Source organism: Amphiura filiformis, chromosome 1 (genome assembly GCF_039555335.1).
Source record: "Amphiura filiformis chromosome 1, Afil_fr2py, whole genome shotgun sequence".
Classification (NCBI taxonomy): domain Eukaryota; kingdom Metazoa; phylum Echinodermata; class Ophiuroidea; order Amphilepidida; family Amphiuridae; genus Amphiura; species Amphiura filiformis.
In genome coordinates, this window is record NC_092628.1 from 17,027,465 (window position 1) to 17,052,575 (window position 25,111).

At 40.2% G+C, this 25,111-nt stretch overlaps 1 protein-coding gene across 1 annotated transcript in view; it reads right to left on the reverse strand.

Annotated features, from left to right (window-relative positions):
• Nucleotides 1-25,111, reverse strand: part of LOC140161635 (cilia- and flagella-associated protein 57-like) — a 49,969-nt gene that overhangs the window by 19,269 nt on the left and 5,589 nt on the right. Inside the window, exons 2-11 of the mRNA XM_072184964.1 lie at nt 18,689-19,178; nt 7,830-8,089; nt 7,243-7,417; nt 6,218-6,370; nt 5,205-5,344; nt 4,123-4,288; nt 3,076-3,189; nt 2,248-2,460; nt 1,545-1,718; nt 118-279 (exon numbers count right to left, since the gene is read on the reverse strand). Coding sequence (XP_072041065.1) covers nt 118-279; nt 1,545-1,718; nt 2,248-2,460; nt 3,076-3,189; nt 4,123-4,288; nt 5,205-5,344; nt 6,218-6,370; nt 7,243-7,417; nt 7,830-8,089; nt 18,689-19,159 — 2,028 coding nt within the window. The 5' untranslated portion in view covers nt 19,160-19,178. The remainder of the gene's footprint in view (nt 1-117; nt 280-1,544; nt 1,719-2,247; nt 2,461-3,075; nt 3,190-4,122; nt 4,289-5,204; nt 5,345-6,217; nt 6,371-7,242; nt 7,418-7,829; nt 8,090-18,688; nt 19,179-25,111) is intronic.

A 25,111-nucleotide genomic window follows, 5' to 3' on the forward strand; every position in this document is an offset into this window, starting at 1 on the left:
CCGCGCGCATGCGATAGCACACGGACAGAGGGACGGACAGACACGCCATGATTAGTATTATGATATTTTATACCAAGACCCATTCTATCACTAATAGCACAGATCCTAAGAACTCACCTTCTCCTCTAAATCAGACTTGGTAATAAGAATCTCCTCTGCATAGCCAGACTCTTTGTCTCTCTTGAGACCCCTGCCTTCCTTGTCACTAATCTTCCAAATCATCAGCACTGAATCCTCCGATACCGTTATCAGGTATTGGTCATCATGTGTAATCCTCATCTGAAGAAAAGTAACAAATGAGATGATTAGATTACCCACAAATGTTAAGAAAGTTGGTTTAAAAATATAGAGGATTTTTTTTGTTACATGTCCAAAGGGTCATTAGTCCAAAATCCCAATAATGTAATTATGAACCCTAACAATAAACTTCACCCTAACCGTAACCAATATCAGAAGCCCTAATACTAACCATAACCCTAAACATAACACCGACTCTAATCCTAACCCTGACCTAACCCTATCCCTAGCAATAACCCTAATGCTAAACCTAACCTTATGCCTAACCCTATTCCTAACTTACAGTGCCCTAAACCCTAGCTTTAATTCTTCTCGGACTAATGACCCTTTGTACTAATGGGATGTTCCCACAAACTCCCCAGATCAAGATGTAAATATTATGAACACTGAAGATTTATCGCTGGTAGGGTTTGTACCTACTTGAATATTCATGCCAATTCCCCTCATTGAGTTTGATTAGAACTGCCATTCATTTTGAAAGACATGTCATTACTGTTAAACATGCCAGCAACTTCTGCATTATGATTTAGATCAAAAGTATTTCAAAAACATTTTCCTCTTCTTATTAGTTTCAAGAAACACACCGCTTACAGAACTGAGTATATAAAAAACAACAAATCAATTATTTTGAATATCAAAAAACAAAAACAAAAACAAAAAATAAACAACGAAAAGTAATACATGCAGCTTATTTTGAGTGTCATTTAACTTGAAGGTAATACGCTTGCTTCATACTTTGTACATAGATGATACAAGTTGCACATAGATGATACAAGTTAAAATACAAGTGGTTCCTTTTGTGGATAAAATTTCTGTAAAATTTCACTTGAACAACAAAATCAATGACCCATACACCAACAAATGGTACAGGTGCTTGGGCCATGATCATTTCTACAGATGAAGTTACAAAGAATTGGTCTTTCTTTCTGGTAGGTTTTGTGAGATTGGGTGGAATAAAGTAAGCACTTCATGATCAAAACAATTTGTCACAAAATGTGGACCATTTTGACATTTTCAACATGAGAACTACCTGCCGATTGGCCAAAATTAATATTGTGTCCAATTTTGAACCAATCAAGAAGGGTATTTAATAAGATCATCTGCAAATGCAAGTTTGACCATAAATAGTTTAAAGCTTTATCATAATTGGCCATTGAAATGAGCATTTCAAGTATCAACCAATCAGAAATGCTGTTGACCAGTAGTGTCCAGGGGGTTAATCTAACATCATAGGCCTAGTGAATTACCTTTGTAATGGAGGCACCATGTCCCATGTGTTCCTGCCACTCCCCTGGGCTTGTGAGAGGGAATTTGAGCGAGCGTAGCATACCAGTATTGGTACCAGCGAACAGCATACGGCCACTGTGAGACATGGCTACTTGAGATAACGTCACCTCTTGTGCATCTACATCTCGCAAGATCTGAAAAATAAGAAAGTTTAATTGATCACAAATGCATTGTAGAATACCCTTGCAACCAATTTTTAAAAACCCAAGTTTTCTAAGCTTCTATTATAAAGTGGTTGCAACAGCAAATCCATGCCCCACACCATGGAAAGTTTTGAGAAAACATGAATAATGATGTCAACTTAAAACTTATGCTATAAAGAATATAAATTTCTAATAGTATAGTTATATGGATATAAAGTTGTTTTTGTGAATTTTTTGAATACATTCTGTGAATAAAGTGTGCATTCATAAGAAAAATTCATTCAAAATTAAAAAACTAGAAGTTCTATAAAATCATATGTGCCAAAATCAATTGACGATTCTCAACGAACACACTTGCCAAATATTTAAGTTCATATCAAGTATTTTGTTCATTTGCTACACAATACATGGAGGGATCTTGTGTTGCATCGATCCTCACAAAGTGGGTGCACATTGAGAAACAAATGTTAAATGCCCCCTCTTCCCTATAGTTACACAAAGAAGTTAACCTTTGACCTACCTGTGAATCCGAGATTTCCTTCAGTGTCCTATCCGAACCTACAGCAAATATGGACTTGCCATCAGGAGTTGATGATACGGATGTATAGCTACATGATTTGAGAACACTCTCCCCTTCACGCTTACCGCTGAATGCATTCCACTCGTACACAGCGCCATCCATACCACAGGAGATGATTTTACTGTCATCTGAGCTCCAGACAACTGAACGAACCTATAAATAGATTTAGAAAGTACAAGTTTCAGATGTTTGCTAAATCTTTTGCAACATATAAGTAAGTTTTTAAATCCAATTTAAAAAAATGCTCTGGAGAAAGAAAGAGAAAATGAAGAAAGAGAACACAAGAAAGCAATCAAGAAACCAAATAAGCAAGAAATCAAGAGAGATGGAAAGAAAACAAGAGAAAAAGAAAGAAAAAGATAGAAAGGAATGAAAAAGGAAAGCATGTAAGCAAGCAGAAAACAAGCAAACAACTCAGCAGGCTAGAAAAAAAGAAAAGGAAAAAAAAAAGAAAACATTGTATTTACTCTGCCTCCTTGGCAGTTGAGATTGGACAAAGTTTCCCGGAGGCTGACAGTAACACTGTTCACTTGATTGTCAGGAGTGGCCTTCTTTTCCTTGATCTTTATCTTCGAATCTACTTCTCTCTTTTCTTTCCATAGGCCAGCATGAGCATGCTTATAAAGGCTTTCTAGCCTGGCTTGAGTATTTTATTTGAACCTGGTCCCATCAGGACCCAAGTGTGTCTCTGTATGGAGAGACCATTTAAACAAACATTCATGATCATGTTAGAGAAAAAAATTATAAGACTTTGAGAGGAAAAATTACCTTGCCGTTGTGTCCTTTGAGGTTGTTAACATTTTCAAATGTAGTTGATGAGTAGATCTGAATGACGTTACCATGTACAGCAGCAAATAAATGACCACCATTACTGAAGGAGCACTGTAATAAAGAAATATGTATTACAAACATTATGTATGACTGTCTGTTAAAATTACAAAGGGAACAGCATTTCCAAATTGGGGCAATGTTGGATTTGGAAGGCAATTAACTTTAACCCTGTTTTTTAGCATACATTAATTTATTTGGTCTGCAAAAGTGTCCATTTCCCAGGAGGATAATGTCATTACCCGCAAAGATAGCAACAGTTTACTGGAATTTCTTTCTTGGATCTTCCACCTATTCCCAACCTTGGAATTAATTGCTTTTTACACCTGAAATCTGGTGTAAAAATTGTGATGCATGGGTGCAATATGATACAAGGCTCAGGCAAGATGAACACCTACAAGTCTTATTCACTTTGACTTAATTTTAAGTTTCCCTAACCAAGGAAGAAAATTTCTCCTCCTTCCATGGAACACTGACCAGAAGATATAGCCCAAAGTGTATTCCGTCACCCTCATAACCAAATTGCCCACATCATTTTTTGAGGTTTCAATTTTTTTTGCTCAAGTCAATCTTTATAACAACTGCCGCCTTGTAACAAAGTGACTTGGTCATAAAGCCATAGAGAGCGCCCTCAAAAACCTTAATGATTTTCTGCCTAAGTCATTGAGTGTGACTTAGGCAATTTATGTCAATGACTTGCACAGTTATTCCATGACTTGTACCACTATATCAGTGACGTTGTCTTTATCATTAGTTAGAATAAGTAAATTCTATGCACATAGGGCTATTTTAGTTGCAACACCACCAACACAAAACCCACAGGCTACCAACACCACACAATCATTATGTCACCCTCATAACCAAATTGCCTAAGTCATTTTTAGTTTTTTGCCTTTTTCAAAAAACTGCAAAAATGACTTGGCCAATTAGGTTATGAGGGTGATGGTTCAATGGTATGCAAACCACATTCTTCCCATCACCTCTTACCTCTCTGCATCCTCTTATGGTAAACTCTTTGAATGTCCTGATGTCATCAATAAGTAGATTCATGAGGCGTAGTTTATCACTGAATCCTACCAGAATGTAGAGACCAGATGGATGCAAAGCTATGCTGTAAGCCTCCTCCTGGAATTCCTTGTATAACTCAAGAGAACTGGAAAAACAAACAGTTTGAAGAGATGATGTCATAAAATTAACAAAGGTGAAGCATTGGTAACCTAATATCACATTGATGTTTTATAGGACACTATGTGTTTCAAATTGATTCCTTGGTTGATCATAATTGTGTACATCCATAGCAAAAGAATGCGCTTGTCAGCTGCTACATGCATCTCTTTTTACATAATACTAGCTAGGAATAAATACCAGACTCATCGCAAGTGCTGGTCACTTTTAAATCATCCACAAGTCACCTGGTTTAGGAATGTTATTAGCATTCCAAAAGCATGTAACATGGGGATGAATTGATGTGACCTCCACTTGAGATGAGTCCGGTATATTCCTATTATGTAAAAATTAAGAGACACATGAAGCAGCCAACAAGTGCTTCCTTTTGATATAGATGTGCACATATCATCCACTGTGACAAACCAACAATTCTGGATATAAGAAGGATGATCACGGGGTGAGATAGATCAAGTAGTCAATTTCAAGTTAAAATAGAGGGGATAATACCATGGAGACTAACAGGGAACATGGTTCATAGTCATGTTGTTCATCCTCTTCTGGAGAGAGACCAACCATTCAATACAGATGAACAAATAACATCAACATTGCTTTGAGAAAGCCAGATTTCATTCAGCGAAAATTAACATCAGTTTTCCTTTGTGCTTGACATAAACCATCTAAAATGTTTGAATATTAACAGACCTGATGACCGGTCCAATGGATCAGTTGCCTGATGATGTGTGGATGTTCCAGATGCAATGTCGCAAAATGTAAGTCCTAGTGTTAGATTTATTTCCAGAATTCAGACATGATGAACATTAATCACTGCTTGATACACATAATACAGATACTGATGTTTTAAAACCTTAAGATTCCTGTTTGATTCTGACATAATTTCTTACCTTGTTTCATAGTTCCATATGCGGACTGTCCTATCCAGTGAGCATGTTGCTATTAGAGGTTTACGCTGACATACATCTAGACCTGATATCACACTGTAATGGAATGCCTGGGATAGCAGCTCAAATGAAGAAAGGTCACCCTGTAAAGTTCAATAATAAACACAAATGATACAATTAGTACAATAACATTGACTCAGTAAATATATTACACAACACAGCAAACAGAGAAACACCCACAAACAAAACAAAGAAACAAAACTTCAAGACTTTTGTCCAGTTTAACTTCTAGCTCCTGGTTAAAAGTTGTCAAAAGCTTACAACACATGTGAAGCAGAACCCATTCCTTTCTCTTTCAAGTTTGAATGTGAAACACGCTTTCATCAACTTATAGACCTTTTCAAATTGAAGTTTTCCGAAGTTTTTTATGGATGACCCTGTTTACAATTCCGGGTCATCAATGCTGACGCAAATGCAACTATTACGTCTGAACACAAATCTGTGTGAAAGACACAGTCAAGCGTTGGGTATGGCTTATGCAAGAGATTGATATTTATATTGCGAAGACCACACAAATGTGCCGCAGACGACAAACACTTGCATTTTTCTTTCTTTTTTAATACTGTCACATTGTTAGGTGCCAAATAGTGGAAATGTTAGTTCAATACCTTTAGAAAATATTTCTCTGTGATGACTCATGTTGATTTTGGCTATTTATGTTGTATTTTCACTCAAAAGTTTTTTTCCGATCTTGATTTGAAAAGGTCTATTACGTGGGAAGAAGGGACAGTTATTAACTTAAGTACACCAACGTTTTTCCTGGATTGCAGATAAAGACTAACGCCTGATAATTGTGTGAAGACCATTTCCACCAAATCTCAGTCTAATTTGCTCTAGATATGAAATGCAGTGGTGTAACCAGGACTGAGGATTGGTTTTCTTTTACCAATTCAGGAAAATTTGGGAAAAAATGAAGATGCTAAAGACAACACGGGAAATGTGAAATGAAGGCTTACCTTTCCAATCTCAGCACTTGATAATGTCATACAATAGAGCTGATTGGTGGTAGTACTGGCTACTAATGTCTCCTCTGATGGACTCACTGTCAATGTCTTGATCTCATGAGCTTCTTGACGATTGGTGTCAGAACCCAGGGCATCTTGTGGAATCTGCATAAAACAAGAGATACATGAAGTAGTAAGTGATAATTGGATTTATTTGAAATTTGAAAACTATTTTATTTTTTTGAAAAAAATATATTTTGCTTGTTAGCTTCAATAAGTTTGTACACAACAGCCATAAAACTGTTATACCTAAAGTCTGAAGTAATCCAGTTATATTCCTGATTTCATTCACTATGTCCAAATGAGTATACATCCCAGCAGGATATTTATAAGTCTACGTCAAGATGTGGAGTATGTGAATGCAATGTATGTATGTCATGCGCAGAGCCGATGACTTGCGTCATGGAGTGCAATACAACAATTAGTAAATTACTCTCTGCATGACATACACATGCAGAGTGCATCTATACTACAACAAAAAATTTGATAGTATTTCAATGTATTGCAATTATGGTTAATCTTTTTCTTACCATGATATTGTTGATGCTTTGTTAATTGTATAGAAAGTATTATTTTTCCCTTTGTTGTACCTATGTAATGTTTGTTTTTCAAGTGTCAAAAAACAATCAAAAAACAAACAGAACAGATAAAAAAAAGTTAAGAACTTTACAGGGTGTGAAAATATTTTGCCCCGACAGGTCAATAACAAATTCAGGCAGGAAAATGGCTTTTTTGAAAACTGCCTGAAAAAGCGTGTTGAATTCAGCCTTAAAAGGCCCAAAATAGGCTGAAAAAATGTGTAAATTTCGACAACAAACCTGCCTGAATTCAGGCAAAAGCCTGATAATTCTCATGCCTGCAAATTTGATCTCCATTTCAACAACAACTGAGCAAAAATTGATTAAGTTTGGATATAGAAATGATAAAGCTGACCATGATTGTATTGGATTAAAATAATAGAAGCCATAATTTCCTACCTTAATTTCTCTAGTCTTTTTGTATGTGTCTTTATCATCTGTCTTTTCATAGAGATGTACCGTTCCTTTGCCACCAGAGCAGGCAAAACCTTTTGAATATGATATGATAGCCGTGACTTGAGGTGGGCCTTGTGAGGGCGCTGGCTCTCCATCTGTGATGCCTAGCACACCAACTCTGTAATAAAAATAATTTTATTGCAATTAAATCTATATTTTATATTAAAGGCACAACCCGTGATCTCTGTGAAATTGTGAAACTATTAGAAATTTGTATCATTTGATGTAACATTTGATGTATCATTTGATGTATCATCTATACAATCCTCTGGTCAATATTTTCTTCCCTAAACCCAACCCACAAAGACCTAGTGATACTAATTCTTGTGGAATATCCTCCAGGGCCACTGATCAATAAAAAACTCTCAAACAACTAATCTGGTGAGAATCAAGCAAGAATCAACTGATAGTCAAAATCTAACTACTTTCAAAATGGCCATGACATTAGAAGAATCAATTTGAATCAGTTTTGATTCTTGCAAACAGAGAATCATCGCTACAAAACAATGATTGACCTAAAAGTGACTTACTCCTTGTTATCTTTGGCTTGCTGTGTGACTGTTACAGTAAACTCATTTCTGAGTTCCCCAGCTTCAAATAACAGTAGCTTTCCTGTGTCTGTTCCTACAATGACTCTCTCATCAGACACCCAAGCTTGGGAGAGATAATTCTGTGGTTCTGTCTTCTGGAATGCAAACTGCTTTAGGTTACCTTCACTATAGCGGTATAATTTGAAGATTCCGTTGCCGACGACACAGATCTGAGTGTTGTCTTGCGGATTGAATGTTACCTGTATGGACAAATGACAGAACATTTTCAAAGATATTTAGAATGTCACAAAATCTGGCTAATTCAGCTAATACTTGCTCTGTGATTCATATACATGTAGGCAATTATTTTGATGAATCTAGTACCAGTAACTGGTCCAATCAGTGCTTATTTAATACCAAGTATTAAAAAAATTCATTTTCTTATACATTTTGTTTTTACTTCCAATTCTAAGTTCCAGTATATTATTACTCCTCTGTCTATATACTAGCTTAAACTTGAGTGGATAAACATTTATACTGTGTCACACCTAATAAATGAAACATATTCCGCATCCAAGTAATTTTATGACTCTCATCTCGAAAGAAATTTTGATTTTACTTAGTTTGCCACCAAGATGCTGGTGCTTCATGAAATGATTCTGTTGTCAAAAATATGGACCTTAATCCCGGGCACTCAAATCAAAAGTCATGCTCAAGCAAAGGTACGCCAAGTAGGGTTTTTAGCCTGTGGCACACCCGCGATAAGGGTATAAATTTTCCAACTAGTATCTTAAATACACAGCAAAAAATATTAAAGCCTGTATGGGAGCCCGAGTATTCCCTGACCGAAATTTGACACAATTTTGACATATGTCAAAATTATGTCAAACAAAAACGATAAGAATTGGGACATTTATTTGACACAAATTTGACATAAATTTGACATATGTCAAATTTGTATAAAAAATTTGACATATTTTTGACATAGTTCTATGTCAAAAGTGTGTCAAATCACATTTGTGTCAAAATCATGTCAAATATTATTTTGTGTCAAAATTATGTCAAACAGGATCATATTTGACATACTTTTGATATGTCAAATATGTGTCAAAATATATTTGATACATATTTGACATAGTACTTGGTTATGTTAAAATTGTATCAAATCGTGATCATATTTGACACACTGATGTGAATGCAGTGGTGGAGCTGCCGTTGAGGTGAGCCAGCACAGGGAATCCTTTTCTACCCTGTTGCCCAGGTGCATGCACAGCTTCCAGTCAGTGCCAAGTTATTGGAAATCCCACTTGAGGGCAACATAATGCCACCAAATATTCAGATTTGTGCAAAATTGTGTCAAACAGGATCATATTTGACATACCCCGGTACTTTTGATATGTCAAATTTGTGTCAAAATAAATTTGATACATATTTGACATGTAGTTCTTGGTTATGTCAAAAGTATGCCAGAATGTGATCACATGGCTGCACCACAAAGGTGAGGGGCACGGAGGGGCTTAATTTTCCATTAAGCTTAAGTTTTGCCCAATGAAAACCAAAAATCACTGAAAATATTGATGAAAACATATTAATGACAGAATTGGATGCTTTACGCCCAATATTTATTGATATACTATTTACCCGACTACCTCTCAACCAATATTTTTAAACTTGTAGCTTGACCTGTAAAATATTTTATGAGTAATTTAATACCAAATTAAAATTCAAATACGGTATGCAAAAACAAACACATGTGACCTTAATACAGATTATTTCACATAAAGTTGTTGTGACCTTAATACAGATTATTTCACATAAAGTTGTTGATCGGTCGGAAAGAGCAATCTGACTTTTTTTGGGGCCAAATAGTGAGAAAAATAGTCTTAAGTTTGCCACTCATGTATTCTAAACAATAATTAGTACGACACATAATTAGTGCGAAGTTTTGACGGATCCATTTGAAATCATGAATCAGAAAAATGGTCTTTAAAGTTAAGTTTTATGTGCATGATCCAGATCTGCATGATCTTTAACAGTCCGAGTCAAAATTAGCAAGGTTCTTTTTTTCACATTCTTCTTTGCGTAAAATCTGAATTCTGAACTCCTCATTTTGCATAACTGATATGTACAGCATTTTCTTCTTGATGAGTCGCCATTGATGAGTTGCTATTCCTGCCGCATTCGGCTCCCTTTTCAATAGCATCTGAAAGCAAATTGAACATAAAGATACAAATTAAATAAGCTTACACATTTGGTAGTTTTCTGAAACAACTGAAAAAAATATTTGGTGTCATCAACAAGAAATTCAGGATCATCAAGAGTATATGGTTGGGCAGGTATTTCCACATTACTTTTTTAGAAATTAGAATCCATCAGGGAAGAATCCATTACCTGGGATTTTTTTCTCCCAGATTGACCCAAAATACATTTTCGAAGCTCTCAAGCATGCCTAGACACCTAGTTCTCAAGTACATCAGTAACTATTTCTATTAAAGGTATGATAGGCAAACCTTAGTTAACACATTTGCTATACTCATGCAGCCAAATTGGTCCAAAAATACAATACAAATTTTACATACAGCACGGGTATACATAGAAAATTAAAAGAAAAGATTTTTCAAGGAAACCTGCATAAATATATACGGTGCGTACGTTACCGTACCGTAATACTTCAATGAATAACAATGCAATAAATGTACTTATCTTACCATTGCTAATTAATATTTATCAGTCCATATGAAACAAGTTTGGTAAATTAGATAGTGTCATTCAGTTTACGCTTTCTCAGATTAGGTGTCCATTTTCTATCTTGCTCCATCACTTGCAAGACATTTTGATATAAATGAATTATAGGGGGGCAAAGATTTTTGGCAGGCCAAAAGGGGGGCAAGCATTTTTGGCAGGTCGAAAGGGGGGCAAGCAATTTTTGGCACAGATATTTTGGGCACCGTTTCTATATTACGCCCTAAAAGGCGTGAGGAAAACATTAAGAACACGTTCAAATATGCAAAATTTCCAGCTCGCTACGCTCACATTATATGTTAAGACAATTTAAGGTTTTAAATTCGGGGTCCCCAAAATCTTGTATGTGTAAGGGGGGGGGGGGCAAAGGGCACGCAAAGATTTTATGGCACGTCAAAGGGGGGGGCAAAGGTTTTTTAGCACGGCCAAAGGGGGGGCAAGCGATTTTTGGCATTCCATTTTGAGAATTCACCCCCGGTATACATAATTATTGCACCACCCCTAACCTGAGAAAGCGTAAACTGAATGATACTACCTAATTTACCAAACTTGTATCATATATGGACAGATAAATAAAAAGCAATGGTAAAAGTACATTTATTACATTGTTATTCATAAGGCAGCCACAGTGATGTGCAGTATAACGTAATGAAAACTAAATAGCTGCCTGATTTATTTGTCATTAAGTTAAAAACACCTACCATGCACAAACTTCAAGCTTGTAGTGCGCGATGGACCCATTTTCCATGCAGAAACGGCTGTAAATAGAGAAACATGCACATGGCAGCTATTATTATAACGTCAAATATGTCTGAAAATAGCTGCCTTTGTGATTAGTTCAAATGGATTTGCATTTTATTGAGTATTGTCTGAGATTTGAAGTACTATAAAAACTTTCATTAAAGGCAGCTATTAATGTGTGTGTATAACTGTATACATAATACAATAGCTGCCAGCCGGACTTTAGCTGCCGGTTAATGCCTCTGTCCGAACTTTAAGCTCACGTGGACCCCCTTCCCGACCTCCGATTGAATTTAAATTTGGAGGGGATGATTTTCTAGTTAAATGGTACAGTTTGACACTAGGAGCAAAAAATATGGTTGAAATGAGGGGCACTTGATGCACCCTAACTGGTACAGACTACAGTGATACATGTAGTGATGTACTGTAGTCATGTGTATTTAAGTAGAAGTATAGGTAAGCTTAAAATACATTTTTTAATTTTCAAAATGTTGACTGTATACTTACCATGTGCTTTATCCAGTACATACAGCATCCGATGATGCAGTTTAGTCTTAAATTGATTGGTACTCAGTAGCAGCATGAACAGCCAAAACTAAAATCTTACTCCATTGTCCCACCATGCTGCATGCATGATTCACGTCACACTGCAGTGCAGTCATAAGATTCGGTTACTATATAAAAGCTCAAGCCTGTCCACCGAATCACACATTGTATATAATGTTCATGACTAGATGATATTGATGCATTCCTCCGTTGGCATGACAGACTGGCTTTAAGCTTTTAAAACGAAAATTGAACCGTTAAAATTCAAATCCACCACCACAAGCTGCCATTTTCTTTTTCTTCTTCTGAATGGAAGTTCCTCCTTTATGTAGGAGCACCGAAACAAGAAATTCCCTTGGTTTAATGGTTAGCTGCATTAGCCCAGTGCATTAATGCCCTGTTAGTAATAGGGGGGCTGTCATTGTTTTCCCGAATGGGGGTGGGGTCATGAAAATACTGGGGGGTCATAATGTTTATGCCAAAATGGGAGGGGGTCATAATTTATTTACACCAAAAATAGGAGTTAATTAAAATATTTATCATGAAGAGCGCAAAATTTTGTCCATGTTCCGCTCCCTTTCCTGACACTTACTAGGCCTATAAATGTTTTTGCACGCTTCACCCCTTAGTTCAAACAATGGATTGAGTCTGCGTGGGCAGAAGGGGGGGTCATATAAATTTTCACCACGAGATTGTAAAAATTCTGATAGCACATCACTCAGCAAGACGGCTCTTAGGAATGATCCGTTTTTCATCTTGAGCTTATAGCTATAAACTAGTAATGCCATCCTTAAAATTATGTAAATCATAATGAGTAGGCCCGCCAGCTCTTCCGATGATGCCTCAAAGCAACTTAATTCATGAGACTTCCTGGAGCTGGTCCCTACACGGTCCCTGCCTGACGGGGGAACTTTATAAGTGAAGGTATGTGCCTACTGGCATCACGAAGTAGGGGCCTATCGGTACAAAATATTGGGGGCAGGGGTCATTGGGTATAGATATCAAATAAGGGGTTATTGGCTAGAAAATGTTGAAAAAATTGAGCAAAATTCTATTTCATTGTTTAAAATTTTCCAAATTTCAATACAAATTTGCTGAAATAAGAGAATTTGAAAGTTGCTGCATTATTTTGTGGCATTTTGGTGATACCATTCTAGAAAAAGGGGGTCATTGGGTAGTCAAAAGAGGGGTCATCGGGTATGACTTTTTCAAAAAAAGGGGTCATCGGGTATAGTAGACTTCAAAAGAGGGGCCAATTGACAGGCACATAATACTGTCACTTCTAAAGTTGAGTGCCCCCTGGCCTGGACACACCAGAAGCATACTGACCGGGGACAGGAGGAAGGGGGAACAAGTTTGCTCCATCTGGCTCGAAATACTGGGACAAAATTGCCATGACCAAAAATCGTAATTACTTTGATCTGGCTGCCTCAAAAATGGAGCAAAATCCTATTTCTTGTTCAAAATTTTCCAAATTTCAATGCAAATTTGCTGAAATAAGAGAATTTGAAAGTTGCTGCATTATGTTGTGGCATTTTAGTGATACCATTCTAGAAAAAGGGGGTCATTGGGTAGTCGCAACTAAAAAAGGGGTCATTGGTTAGCCGCACCTAAAAAGAGGGGTATGACTTTTTGAAAAAAGGAGTCATCGGGTATAGTCAACTTCAAAAGAGGGGCCTATTGACAGGCACATACTATCACTTCTAAAGTTGAGTGCCCCCGGCCGGACACACCAGAAGCATTGGGCACACACTGGGTCACATAATTTAATTTATACAAAAAAACATTAAGAGTCCCACGTTACATCGCATGGTAAAAAGTGAAAAGAACAATGTTTTAATATAAAATAATTCACTGACGTTTCGTACAAAACGTCAGTGAATTATTTTATATTAAAACATTGTTGAACAACACCTTTTTGTTCAGTTTCTTTTCACATTATACAAAGCCTTATATCATGTCAGATCTTGATCTTATGTCTTGATATGTAGTTTCAATAAACCATGATAAACAGTAAATATTCTATGCGGTCATTAAATTCATATTCTCTACTGATCATGATGTTTGATTCTAAAAATTCAATGATGCTAAAAAAGATAAAACAATGTTTCATTTTACAATGTACATGCATTTGGTCAGTAAAATGTATAAGTTGGATTTGACACAATTTTGACACAATGAAATTATCAACAAAATGGCTAAGTAAAATTTGACACAAATTTGACACAATGAAATTATCATGAAAATGACTAAGTAAAATTTGACACCAATTTGACATACAAAAAATTTTTCTGAGTTGGATTTGACATAATTTTGACACACTGAAATTATCAGGAAAATGACTAAGTAAATTTTGACACAAATTTGACATACAAAAAATTTTTAAGTCAAATTTGACACAGATTTGACACAATTTTGACACAAATTTGACCCTCATACTTTTCATTTGAGAATCTAAGTTAAATTTGACATAGTTTTGACATACTTCAATTTTTTTGACACATATTTGATACAATCAAATATATGTCAAAATCTATTTGACATAGTTTTGATATATCAAATTTGTATCAACATGCCATTTAACATATTTTTGATATACTTTTGATATATATTTGACATAAAAATTTCTGCGTGGGTTAGGCCTACATGTACGGTACTTGAGTTGATCAGTGAAAAGGGTTCCTATTTTGCTCCAAGGTCAGTAATAAGGGTTCATTTTTTCACTCAATGAAAGTCGGTGTTTAGAGTTGGGAATCTGAGGGGTTGCTTGAGGATGACAACACATAAGGCCAATGGAACTTGATTATTAGTTTCCGATTGGATGTTTGAAAAAAGGACGAGGTCGCTATTTCATTATGGTCGTGCGTCATGAATTGGGGAATAGGAAAAGGTGGCGGTGTTACATGTTTACATTTTTTTCAGGACATTCTCCAGATCTCAAGAATGGAGATGGGTACTGAACTAGTTTTGGTCTCATTTTGTTTCTAATTTATCTAGCTAACATTTTGGAAAGTAACAACTTCACACTACATTTCCTTCTTGAGCTATTGCAATTCAAACAAAGTAGTGTCAGGGGTGGCGGCGAATACGGTTGAGGCGAATACGGTTGAGGCATGTGTTAAAGTATAGGGAATATTGATTTTTAGTGCCTCTCGAACTTATTTTTTACTCTAACTTCGTAACCCAGCAAGGTATTGGGATGGATTATGTACCATTGTTTTGGTATTTATGTCTAGTAGGTAATGTAACCAATTTTACTCCAAACTAGTTTAATTTGTTGTAATATGTGCTGCATTCTGTGTCATGGGTTCTAGGCTTTTCCTATACGTTACTACTAAGCATGCATTTATGCTCCGAAATGTTCTGAATGTCACATTTCTTTAATAAGTTACCCTACTTCTGTAAAAGTTATCATTTCTTAGAAGGAAATTTGATGAGGAATTCAAATATGCCATTGGTTTTTGTGTAGGGCATGAAGGAAAAAAGTTTTGATTGAAAATATAATAAAAATCATAAAAATTTTGGACGACTTTTGAACACCCTGTATCTCAGTTGGGCAACATAACTCATCATTACAAGTTTGGTTTTTTTGAAAGTCTACAATGTTATTAGCACATCTAAAAAGATTTTAACAGACCAGGTGTTTATGTTAGTAAATAAGAGAGGAACAAAATTGTATACTTTTTGAACCAAAATTTAACTTTTCCACCCTATATGACATTTGTGGCACCCTGTATATTGACCAAATAATAGTATGTTTGTATTCCTGGTACTCTAAGCTTTACAGTGATATATAATTTTATATGGTATTGATGAACAGAATATAAATTAGATCAGTTTAAGGGAGGTCTAATGAGCGTGAACCTGGTTTGGATGCAGAGGGAGTGTGCCTGTAACAGACACAGCCACCAGAAAAGGACCAGCTCAGATCGCGCGCCAAATAAGTTTGCAGTCCAGAAATTTCATTTTTTCTCAGCCTTGCAAAAAATAGGCAGAGGTGGGAATCGAACCCGGGACCTCGGTGTTGTAAAACCTACTGCGTTACCACTGAGCCAACTGACAATCAGCTATGAGAAGTTTGATAGTAATCCTTGATATTGCTGAATAGAATAAATCAATACTGATAGGTCTATTTATCTAATGTACGATGTTATTCAAATTGGCCTATAAACTAGGAATATAATGTGAAATGACTATCAATCGATCAATCAATCAAGTTGTCAAGTTATCAACAATCAATAATAAACCGACGTAGGCCTATCATGGAATATTACTAACTAGGCCTACTAACTAATATACCAAATAAATAAAATAAATAAATAAGTCAGTAAATAAATAAATAGGCATAGGCCTAAATAAATAAATAAATACATAATGCAGAATGCAGTTAGTATTTTAGTTGCAAAATTCCAAACATTCTATTCACACATTCTATTATAATTTTCTGCTATACACGCAAAGGACCTGTGCCTTTAATATGTCCGCGCCTAATCAATAATGAGTCTTTCACCATGCTCACACACCATGTTAAACTATTGTATCCCTGCAAGTATTATACTGACCAAGTCCTAACACCTCAATGAAATGGATGCTATAACGCACCCAATCAAGCGAACATATCAAGGTCATATCAGGGCGTTATACAAAGAATGGTCAAAGGTCAACGCTTCCAAAGAAGTGTAGTAATAGATGTAGACACAAGCTTTCGTAAGGGAAACATAAACACATAGTCGCTCAGTCGTGTGGTTTTTATGAGATTTGATACGGCGCTGAAGTCTATTGGCTGTCCCAAAATCAGTACCAGACCCGGTTTCCAGACGGCAATGTGTGTGTTGTTACAAGGAATGCAAACTCATTTTATCAATGAGTGAACCACATAGAGGAATACGACATCTATCGTGAGCCAATCTGCATTCTGTTGCCTGCAAAAGCCGACGATCAGGTAAAAATTCTAAAAGCAGCGCGTGACTAGATATTTGCGTTAATTTCATGATACGTGTAAAACGCATTGAAAAAGCCAAATTGCAGTCATAAAATATATAATATTAGTAAATCACCCAATCGAATGTTAACGTAGGTATGTGGAAAAGAACTGCAATAACAATAACAAACTATGTGCCCAAAGAGTTGTCTTTGGCATGTCGCTTTTTGAAATATGACCAAAAATATCAAATTTTGGAAAAACGCCCCAAAATTTAAAACAAACACGAACCTTCCAAAATAAATATATATTAGCACTTTCGGCGCCCAGTCACTACCTGCCGCTGTGATTTGGGGTAACTCATTGCTTCCCCTCTCCAGATACCGGAACTTCAAGGTCGCTCATACCCCAGCCCTTAAGTACAAAAACATGTAAATTGTTGAATTTTTTAGTATGTAACACATTTGGCCCCCAATTCATGGCGCACGACCTTATTCATTATTCGGTCTCTTTTCATGATCCATTATGTCAACAAAATCAATGATTTTATGAACAGCTTTCTTCAAATTTAGGTGCCCCACCAGTACCAAAGTATATATTGTTGATGAAAGACCATTTCAAAACATGTATTAATGCTTAGATCATCATTACAGACAGTTTGCAACAGATTGAGAAAAGATTTGAATTTTTTTATATTAAAATGAAAAGAAATTGCAATTTTTGTAATCACTAGAAACATGATGAGGTAATCCGTAAATTTCCATTATTTACCACATGCTCTACCCCTACAACTAAGAAAAACTGCTGATTATGATCAGCAGGGGATGTCAGACATTTTGAGAGTTTCAATTTTGATTATTTCCATCTCAATTTTCAGATAATTGACTTTTTTATAAAAAAATAATGAAAGTTTTGGTCAAATTGAAAAGGTGATGCAGGCGGTCAATAGGAAACTAACAATTGAGTTCCATTAGCCTAAAAGTAGGGTGGCCTCAATGCTAGCTATTGTGTGTACCCCTGCCTACATACACAAATGTATGGTGAAAATGTAACAGATTCTGCAGCAGTTGGAAAACTTTTGGGCATATTGAATTCCATATAATTTGTCTCCTAGTAACTTCTGTGCAAACCCGACGACCTCGTAATGAAGGTGAATATAGCATTTTTGTACGGTCACGCATAAAAAAGTTACGCACAAAATAATTTTTTGTCATCAAATAAAACTATTTTCCCAAAGATGTACAATTATGCTATATTCAGTTTTACAATCTAGACCCTCAGAGCAAAATCCTGTGCAAAAATCAGACAATTTGGTTGTGTAGTTTAGGAAATACAGGCCTTTGAAGGTCAAAATTGGCACATAATAGCGCCCTCAATGGTGAAAATCACATATATTTACCTTAAAAGTCCTGGCAAAAGAGTTATTTTTGTGATTTCAGCCATTTTAAAAATGTTGTAAAAAAGCAAATATAGCAATTATGACCCTGGATTTTTAATATTTGCATAAATGAACATTAAATAAACAAAAACAATACATCTCGTGCCTTCTTTGGCTTTATTCCCACAATTATCGCTCCGTGAATATGCAAATTTATGACAAAATCAGGATTTTCCTAAAAATGGGGTAAAAATGGCCGATTTTGTGAATCTTTAAAAGGCTGTATCTTCACAACGGATTGTCCGATTGAGTTGATTCAAGAGGTTTTTAAAATCATTTTGCAGCAGGAACAATCCTGACAGAAAAAGTAATTCCAAGGGTGGGTTTGAAATTTTCATGTGACCACCCTACTAAAAGTATGTGATTGCTCCTCCCCCCTCCCCGGGGATCTCACTACTACATTTGCACACTTATTTACTATAATAATCTAGGTTAAGAATTTGATCTATCTATGTAAACTGGTTTACCAACCTGAGTAACCTCATTATTGTTTGGATTTGTTGTTTTTGTAACTGCCATGACCTTAGACTTCTCCCATGTCCAATACACCAATGTCCAGTCCGGTCGACCCCCTTGTGCAATGAGATATTTTGAATCTGGCGAGAATGCCATACTGACAATCTCGTTTGACTGGACATCTGTAGAACTCAGCACCTTTCTTTTACGTAATGAATGCAAGTCATAGATAGTAATGGTGGCTTTCTCCGTCATCTTCTCCGCCAGAGCGATGTAACGTCGATTAGGACTGACGCACATGGAAGTCATGCCATGGCTTCTGTCAGATCCGGGGATGAATTTCTGTGATTTTTGGTCGATGTTGTAGAGGATGGTGTTAGCACCACAAGGGTAGACAATTGTCTGCTCATCGACATAGCTGATGTTGCCACCCACTTCGCCTTTCAAGCCAAAGGCATGCTTGGCTCCTGCTCCTGCTATCGACATGATGATGGTGGTTTAGTACCTACAAATGGAAAGATTTAAAAATGTAAATAAAGGTAGGTTGATACACCCAGGGGGCACTCAAAACAAATGACCATACAGATATGTTCCCGCAGTAAGACCCCTGTTTGTGGCCCGTGCAGCTCCGAAAGACCCCTGAATTTTAGCAAAACAGAGGACTGAAAAACCCTTGATTTTGATTATTTTAGCTCTAAAAGACCCCTAAGTTGCTCATTCCTCACATTTTCAGGCAATTTTCAACCAGAAAGCCAAGAAAGACACTTGATTATGACTGTTTTAAACTGCTCCAAAATGCTGAACAAGTGGACAAGTATGGAAAAATGATTTGAAGTTTGAAAAAATGAATTAAAGTTTGGAAAAATGATTTGAAGTTTGCAAAAATTATAAAGTTTGCAAAAATTATTAGAAGTTTGCAAATATTATTTGAAGTTTGCAACTACGCAATGACTACTTAAGTTTGTTCCTCGTGGTACACCATAGAAATGCCAATTTATGAAAGAATTTTATCAATTTTTTTCACAATATATCTTGAAAGTTCAAGAAAAACAGATTTTACGAAGGTACAGTTTCTTACCTGATGATGGTACAATAATATCTTTAGACACAATGTCACAAACTAGTCCCAAACAAAAATGTTTGGTAGACTCATAACCGTGCGATCTTACCTTTCCGATGTTGATTAAGATACTTCTTGCATCGATCCCGAGATGCGGAAAAACCAATAGTCATTTTGTCCCACATAAATGAATAAATAACAAAACCCCCGATCCCCGAGTGGACTCACCCATTCGGTGACGTCCACACACGATAATCACCCCTTATCCGACTTGGGCAGCCCCTACTCGCCAAACTTGTAGGGGCGGCGGGTCGGATAATCAACATCGAAAGGTAAGATCGCGACGGTTATGAGTCTACCAAACATTTTTGTTTGGGACTAGACTCAGTACACCGGTCGATCTTACCGCTTCCGATGTTGATTAAGATACTTCTTGCATCAACATCTGAAAGATCGATCTAGCAAGTAACCGACGGATGGAGGTACAAGATTGGCCAGCATCTGATAAGGATCGGGAGAGTGGGTAGCATGGTAATCGCGAGGTCAAACTATTTCCCCCCCTCACGGCCGGAAACAGAAAGACTACGTGAACAGACAAAAACCCTGAACTGAAAGTTCAGTGGTTAAGAATAGAAACACTGGTTCTTACCATGTTGGAATTCTGATTGTCCGCAAAACACCTGATACCCAACCACCATATTATCTCCGCAGAATAGCCCTGGAGAACTTATCGCCTGGTCGTTGGTTTACGTTGTTGTAGTAAACCGGGGAAAAGGACGACGGGTGCTTCCAAGACACAGCCTGACAAATCTCTTCTATGGGGACCCCCTATGGTAGGCCCACGAAGATGAGATAGATCTGGTTGAGTGGGCCTTAGGGCGGCGCTTTTGCCGCCCGAGTCCACCAACACCTGGACCAGCCACCGTGCCAGAGTCTGTTTAGCGGCTGGACCGTGCCGTTCTGCGTGAGTGATAAATAAGCGGTCATGAGCCCCTCTTAAGGTTTGTGTTCGGCCAAGGTAGTGCTGTAGCGCCCTCACCGGGCACCACAACCTGTCTTCGCTATTGACGAACCCTGCCCAATACTGGGGAGGAAGAGGGCGAGTGTCGGAATGTACTTCGCTCATTTTTGCAAGGAAATCCGGGCGAAGAAACAGCGTCGCCCGTTGTTAGTAAATCGGAGGCTGACTTCGAGACTGCGTGCAACTCTGAGCAGCGCCGTCCAAGCCAACGCCAGAAGAAAGGCCGCTTTAAGAGTGACGTATTTAAGGGTCGCTTTTGACAGGGGCTCAAAGGGGACCCTTAATATACTCCAAGACTGTGTTGAGGTCCCATGGAGGGACCACCTTCCTTTCGGCGGCGCTCGTTGAACATACCGTCGAGAAGAAGACTTAGGGACCCATCTGAATTGATAGTCGACCGTCTTGAATCCTCGATGAATCGAGAGAATGGCTGACTTATAGTTGGCTATCGTTGCCTGCTGAAGTCCTGACCTGAACTTTTCTGTCAGAAAATCTGCCACTAGAGGCACAGAGGCTCTAGTGGGAGATGTATTTCTCTCATCGCACCATGCGTAGTAGGGAGCCAAACGCTGACTATACGTGCGGAGGGTAGACTCGTCTACCCCGGCGATGAGAGAAGCAGCTTCTGATGAAAAGCCTCCCTCCGCCGCCGACGCTTCCTGATAAGGGCCATGCAGCTAACTGCAGGTGCTCTAGTGGTAGACTTGGTACCTCTCCTCCGGGCATCCGGAGTAGATTTAATAACTCGGGAGTACTCGCGGCTGTGCCGCTAGTAGATCCACCATCGGTCGAAACCACAGGTGTTTCGCCAGAACGGTGCTATCAGAATGACGTTGCAATCCTCCCTCCCGATCTTGGTCACCACCCTTGCGAGTAGCGAGATCGGGGAAAGCGTAAGCAGTCATTCCTCCCAGTCTACGGACAGAGCGCCCACGGCGAATGCCTGTGGGTCTGCGACCCTCGAGCAGTACACGGCAGCTGATGATTGCGATGAGATGCGAACAAATCTATCGAGGGGTGGTACATCACCTCGAAGATCGTCTGGGCGACCTGCGGAGCAAGGGACCATTCTGTAGGTCCCGACACCTTTCCTCGTGACAGATCGTCCGCGAGGATGTTGGTGACTCCCGCTATGTGCATCGCTCTCAACGTAATCTGCCTGGCCTTGCACCACCCTATCAGGCGTAGTGCGTGCAGGCACAACCGTGGTGACCTTGTGCCCCTTGTCTGTTGAGGTAGGCCACCACGGTTGTGTGGTCTGGTTGGACAACGATATGAGATCCCACGATCACCTTCTCGAAATGCTGGAGAGTTCTCTCCACTGCCCAAAGTTCGAGAAGGTTGATATGGAACTCCGTCTCCGTGGCCGACCATAGGCCCGAGACTGAGTCCCGTGGATGTGGCCCCCCAGCCCAGTTTTGACGGCGTCGGTCGTCACTCGTGGCCTTTGCACCGCTGGTGCAGGAACCCTGACACCTTGAGTCAAATTGGGCTGATGGGTCCACCACCAGAGTTCCTCTCGCGCGATCTCCGACATCGGAACCGCGAGGGATATTGGATGACGACTGGGCCTGTAAAAGGCTAGAAGGTGTAGTTGTATAGGCCTCATGTGAAAGCGGCAGTGCGGTGCGAGGTCTACCATACTGGCCATAAGGCCCAAAACCTTCATCCATGCCACAGCGGTGCTCCCTCTGACTCGCCAAGAGTCGGGCACACCTCGCCATGTTCGTCACCCTCTCGGGTGAGGGCGCCATGATCCCTCCTTGAGGTTGATCTGGGCCCCTAAGAATAGTGGTGTCTCGTCGGGACCAAATTGGATTTCTTGACGTTGATCAGAAATCCCAGGTCCCGCACCGTACGAACTACTAACTCCACGAGACACTGTGTCTCCAGTGGGGTGCGTCCGTAAATGAACCAATCGTCCAGGTAGCAACACATGTTGACTCCCCTGCGCTTCAGGTGCGCTGCCACCGCCCTGACCAGGAGTGTAAACACTCTGGGGAGGTGGACAAGCCGAATGGCAGGCATCGAAACTGGTAAGTTTGACCCTGTACCTTGAAGCGTAGAAACCTCTGATCTTGAGGTGCGATCGAAACATGCAGATATGCGTACGAGAGATCTAGCGATGCCGCCCACATACCCTTGATGGGGCAGGCTAGCACCGGCGAGAGTCTCCATTCTGAACCTCTTGGGCCTGATGAACTCGTTCAACGGCTTGAGGTTCAGAATGGGCCTCCAGTCGCCGGTCTTCTTTGGAGCCAGAAAAACGTGCTCCAAAAACCCCTGGTGAAAGGGGGGTAGACCGGGACAATCGCTTGCTTCGTGAGAAGCTGAGTGACCTCTGACAGTAGTGCCCGACGCTGGGGGCCGTCTGGCGGCACTACCGTGGACCTCTGAATCGTGCAGGCGCACGAGGGTGGCTGGTAAATTCCAGCCTGTAACCCCACTGACCACTGACAATACCCAGGCGCCGGTGAGATGGCATGCCATCTCTGGGCGTAATGCACAGCGGCCGCCCACAGGGGAATCCCTGTGGAAGTCCAAGGCCTGCCGGCATGGACTGTCGACCGCCGTGCCTCAGGACCGATCTGGTTTGCCACCCTTAGAAGAACGGCTCTTCTTAGGGGCTTGCCATCTGGTCCAGCACTACTCTTGCGCTTCCCAGTTTTTTTGGGAGGTGCTGGAGTAGCCTCGGGCTCGGGTGTAGTCTGTGGTGCGCGTCCTGCTGAAGCCGGAGCTGGCGCTGAAGAACGCTTAGAAGACTTCTTCTTCTTGTGCTTCTTCTTAGCTTTACTGCCCTTCCCCTTGGTCAGGGCAGCCTCCGACTTCTTCAGAGTGCTCTCATTGGTGGCCTTCTTTGCCCGGTCCTCAACCGTGGCGCAAAAGGCCTGTCCAAAGAGTAGCCCCTGTCCCACCGAGTCTGACTTCTTCATTGCATCAGCAAAGTCGGAGCCGTAAGTTGACTGGAGGGACAGACAGGCATTCTCCCGGCGGCGAGATGACATCCTATGGGCTAGGCCCATAGAACTCTCGTTGAGGTTAGCTGTTAGCACCGCTAACAGATTAACCTCATGAAGAGTTCGACGTTGCCCGTGGTCGTTCGCTACCTTCCTACCGAGGTGCTCGGCAAGCGTGGTAGCGACGCTAGAGACTCTGATAAGCGGCGTGCTCGCTTATCGATGAGCTTTAGCTCCTCCTCCCACTGGGGAGAAGCGACCCGTGCGCCTTGGCCGCCAGCGGCAGGCGCTTGGCAACGCTCTGGATCCATGTCAGGGACCCTGAGGTAGGTTTCGTAGTCCTCCTGCGAAACACGCAGTGAAGCGCAAGCACGCGGCGTCGAGCTCCAGCGAGCCTGACAGCCCTACTGAAACCTACCCTTGAGGTCCGCCGGGAATGCAAGTGCGGGCGACCCTTGTGTGGACGCGCGAGCTGGGCATCCTACTGAAAAGATGCCCTGGTCCTCCTGAACGGACTCCTCCTGAGAGAAAGCCAGGCCCAAACCTTGGGCCACACGGCTCATCACCTCAGCGGTGTCCGCAGGCAGACCATTGCTAGCGAGTTCCTCACGGGAAGCGGGGAAGGATACCTGAAGCTAGCTGCACAGTCTCAACAGACTGTGAGTCGCTACGGGTTTCATCTTCCGACTCCTTTCCCTCGCCTTCAGGCTCTGCCTCACTCTCTGATGAGGAAGAGATCTGACGACGGCATCTGAAGGTGGACAGGGAGGTGTCGCCACCGTGTGGCTAGCCAACTGAACACCAGCAGAAGAGGAGTACTCCCGCTAGACCCCGAGATGCTAGCTATAGCACCCGGGATCCGCGACGCTCTCTGCTGCTGTCGCCTAGCCATAGCAGTGTGCGGCCTACCCTGAGCTGTATCAGGGTTAGCCACTCGCCGCCAGGTTGGGTAACAACTGGTGGTACTGCTTGCCCAACGCTAGGCGGCACGTGCCACGGTGGAAGACCGTGGAAGAAACCACCCTGCGGCGGATACCACGGGCATACCCTGTTGGTAGCTGACCCTGAAAGGATCCGCCACCAGGAAACCCCATGGAACGGCAGTACCAGTACCGCCTCCCCCTGTTGCCACAGAGACTGTGGTAACCAGGACGAGTACTGCGGTACCTGCGTGGTTGTAGCGTGGGTGCCCGGTAGGGCTCCCGGCTGCGCACCACTGTACCCATGCCTCACAGCTTCCCGCTAGAGGATCAAGCCGTGTGTATGGGTACCCGCTATACTGGCTGTCCCTTGGCTAAAAGGAGCTTGCCTAGTATCACGGGTAGCTGAGCGTGTATACCCTCGATCAGTCACCTCGCTACCTGAATAGGCAGTATCAATCAATGGAGCCATGCTCCGCT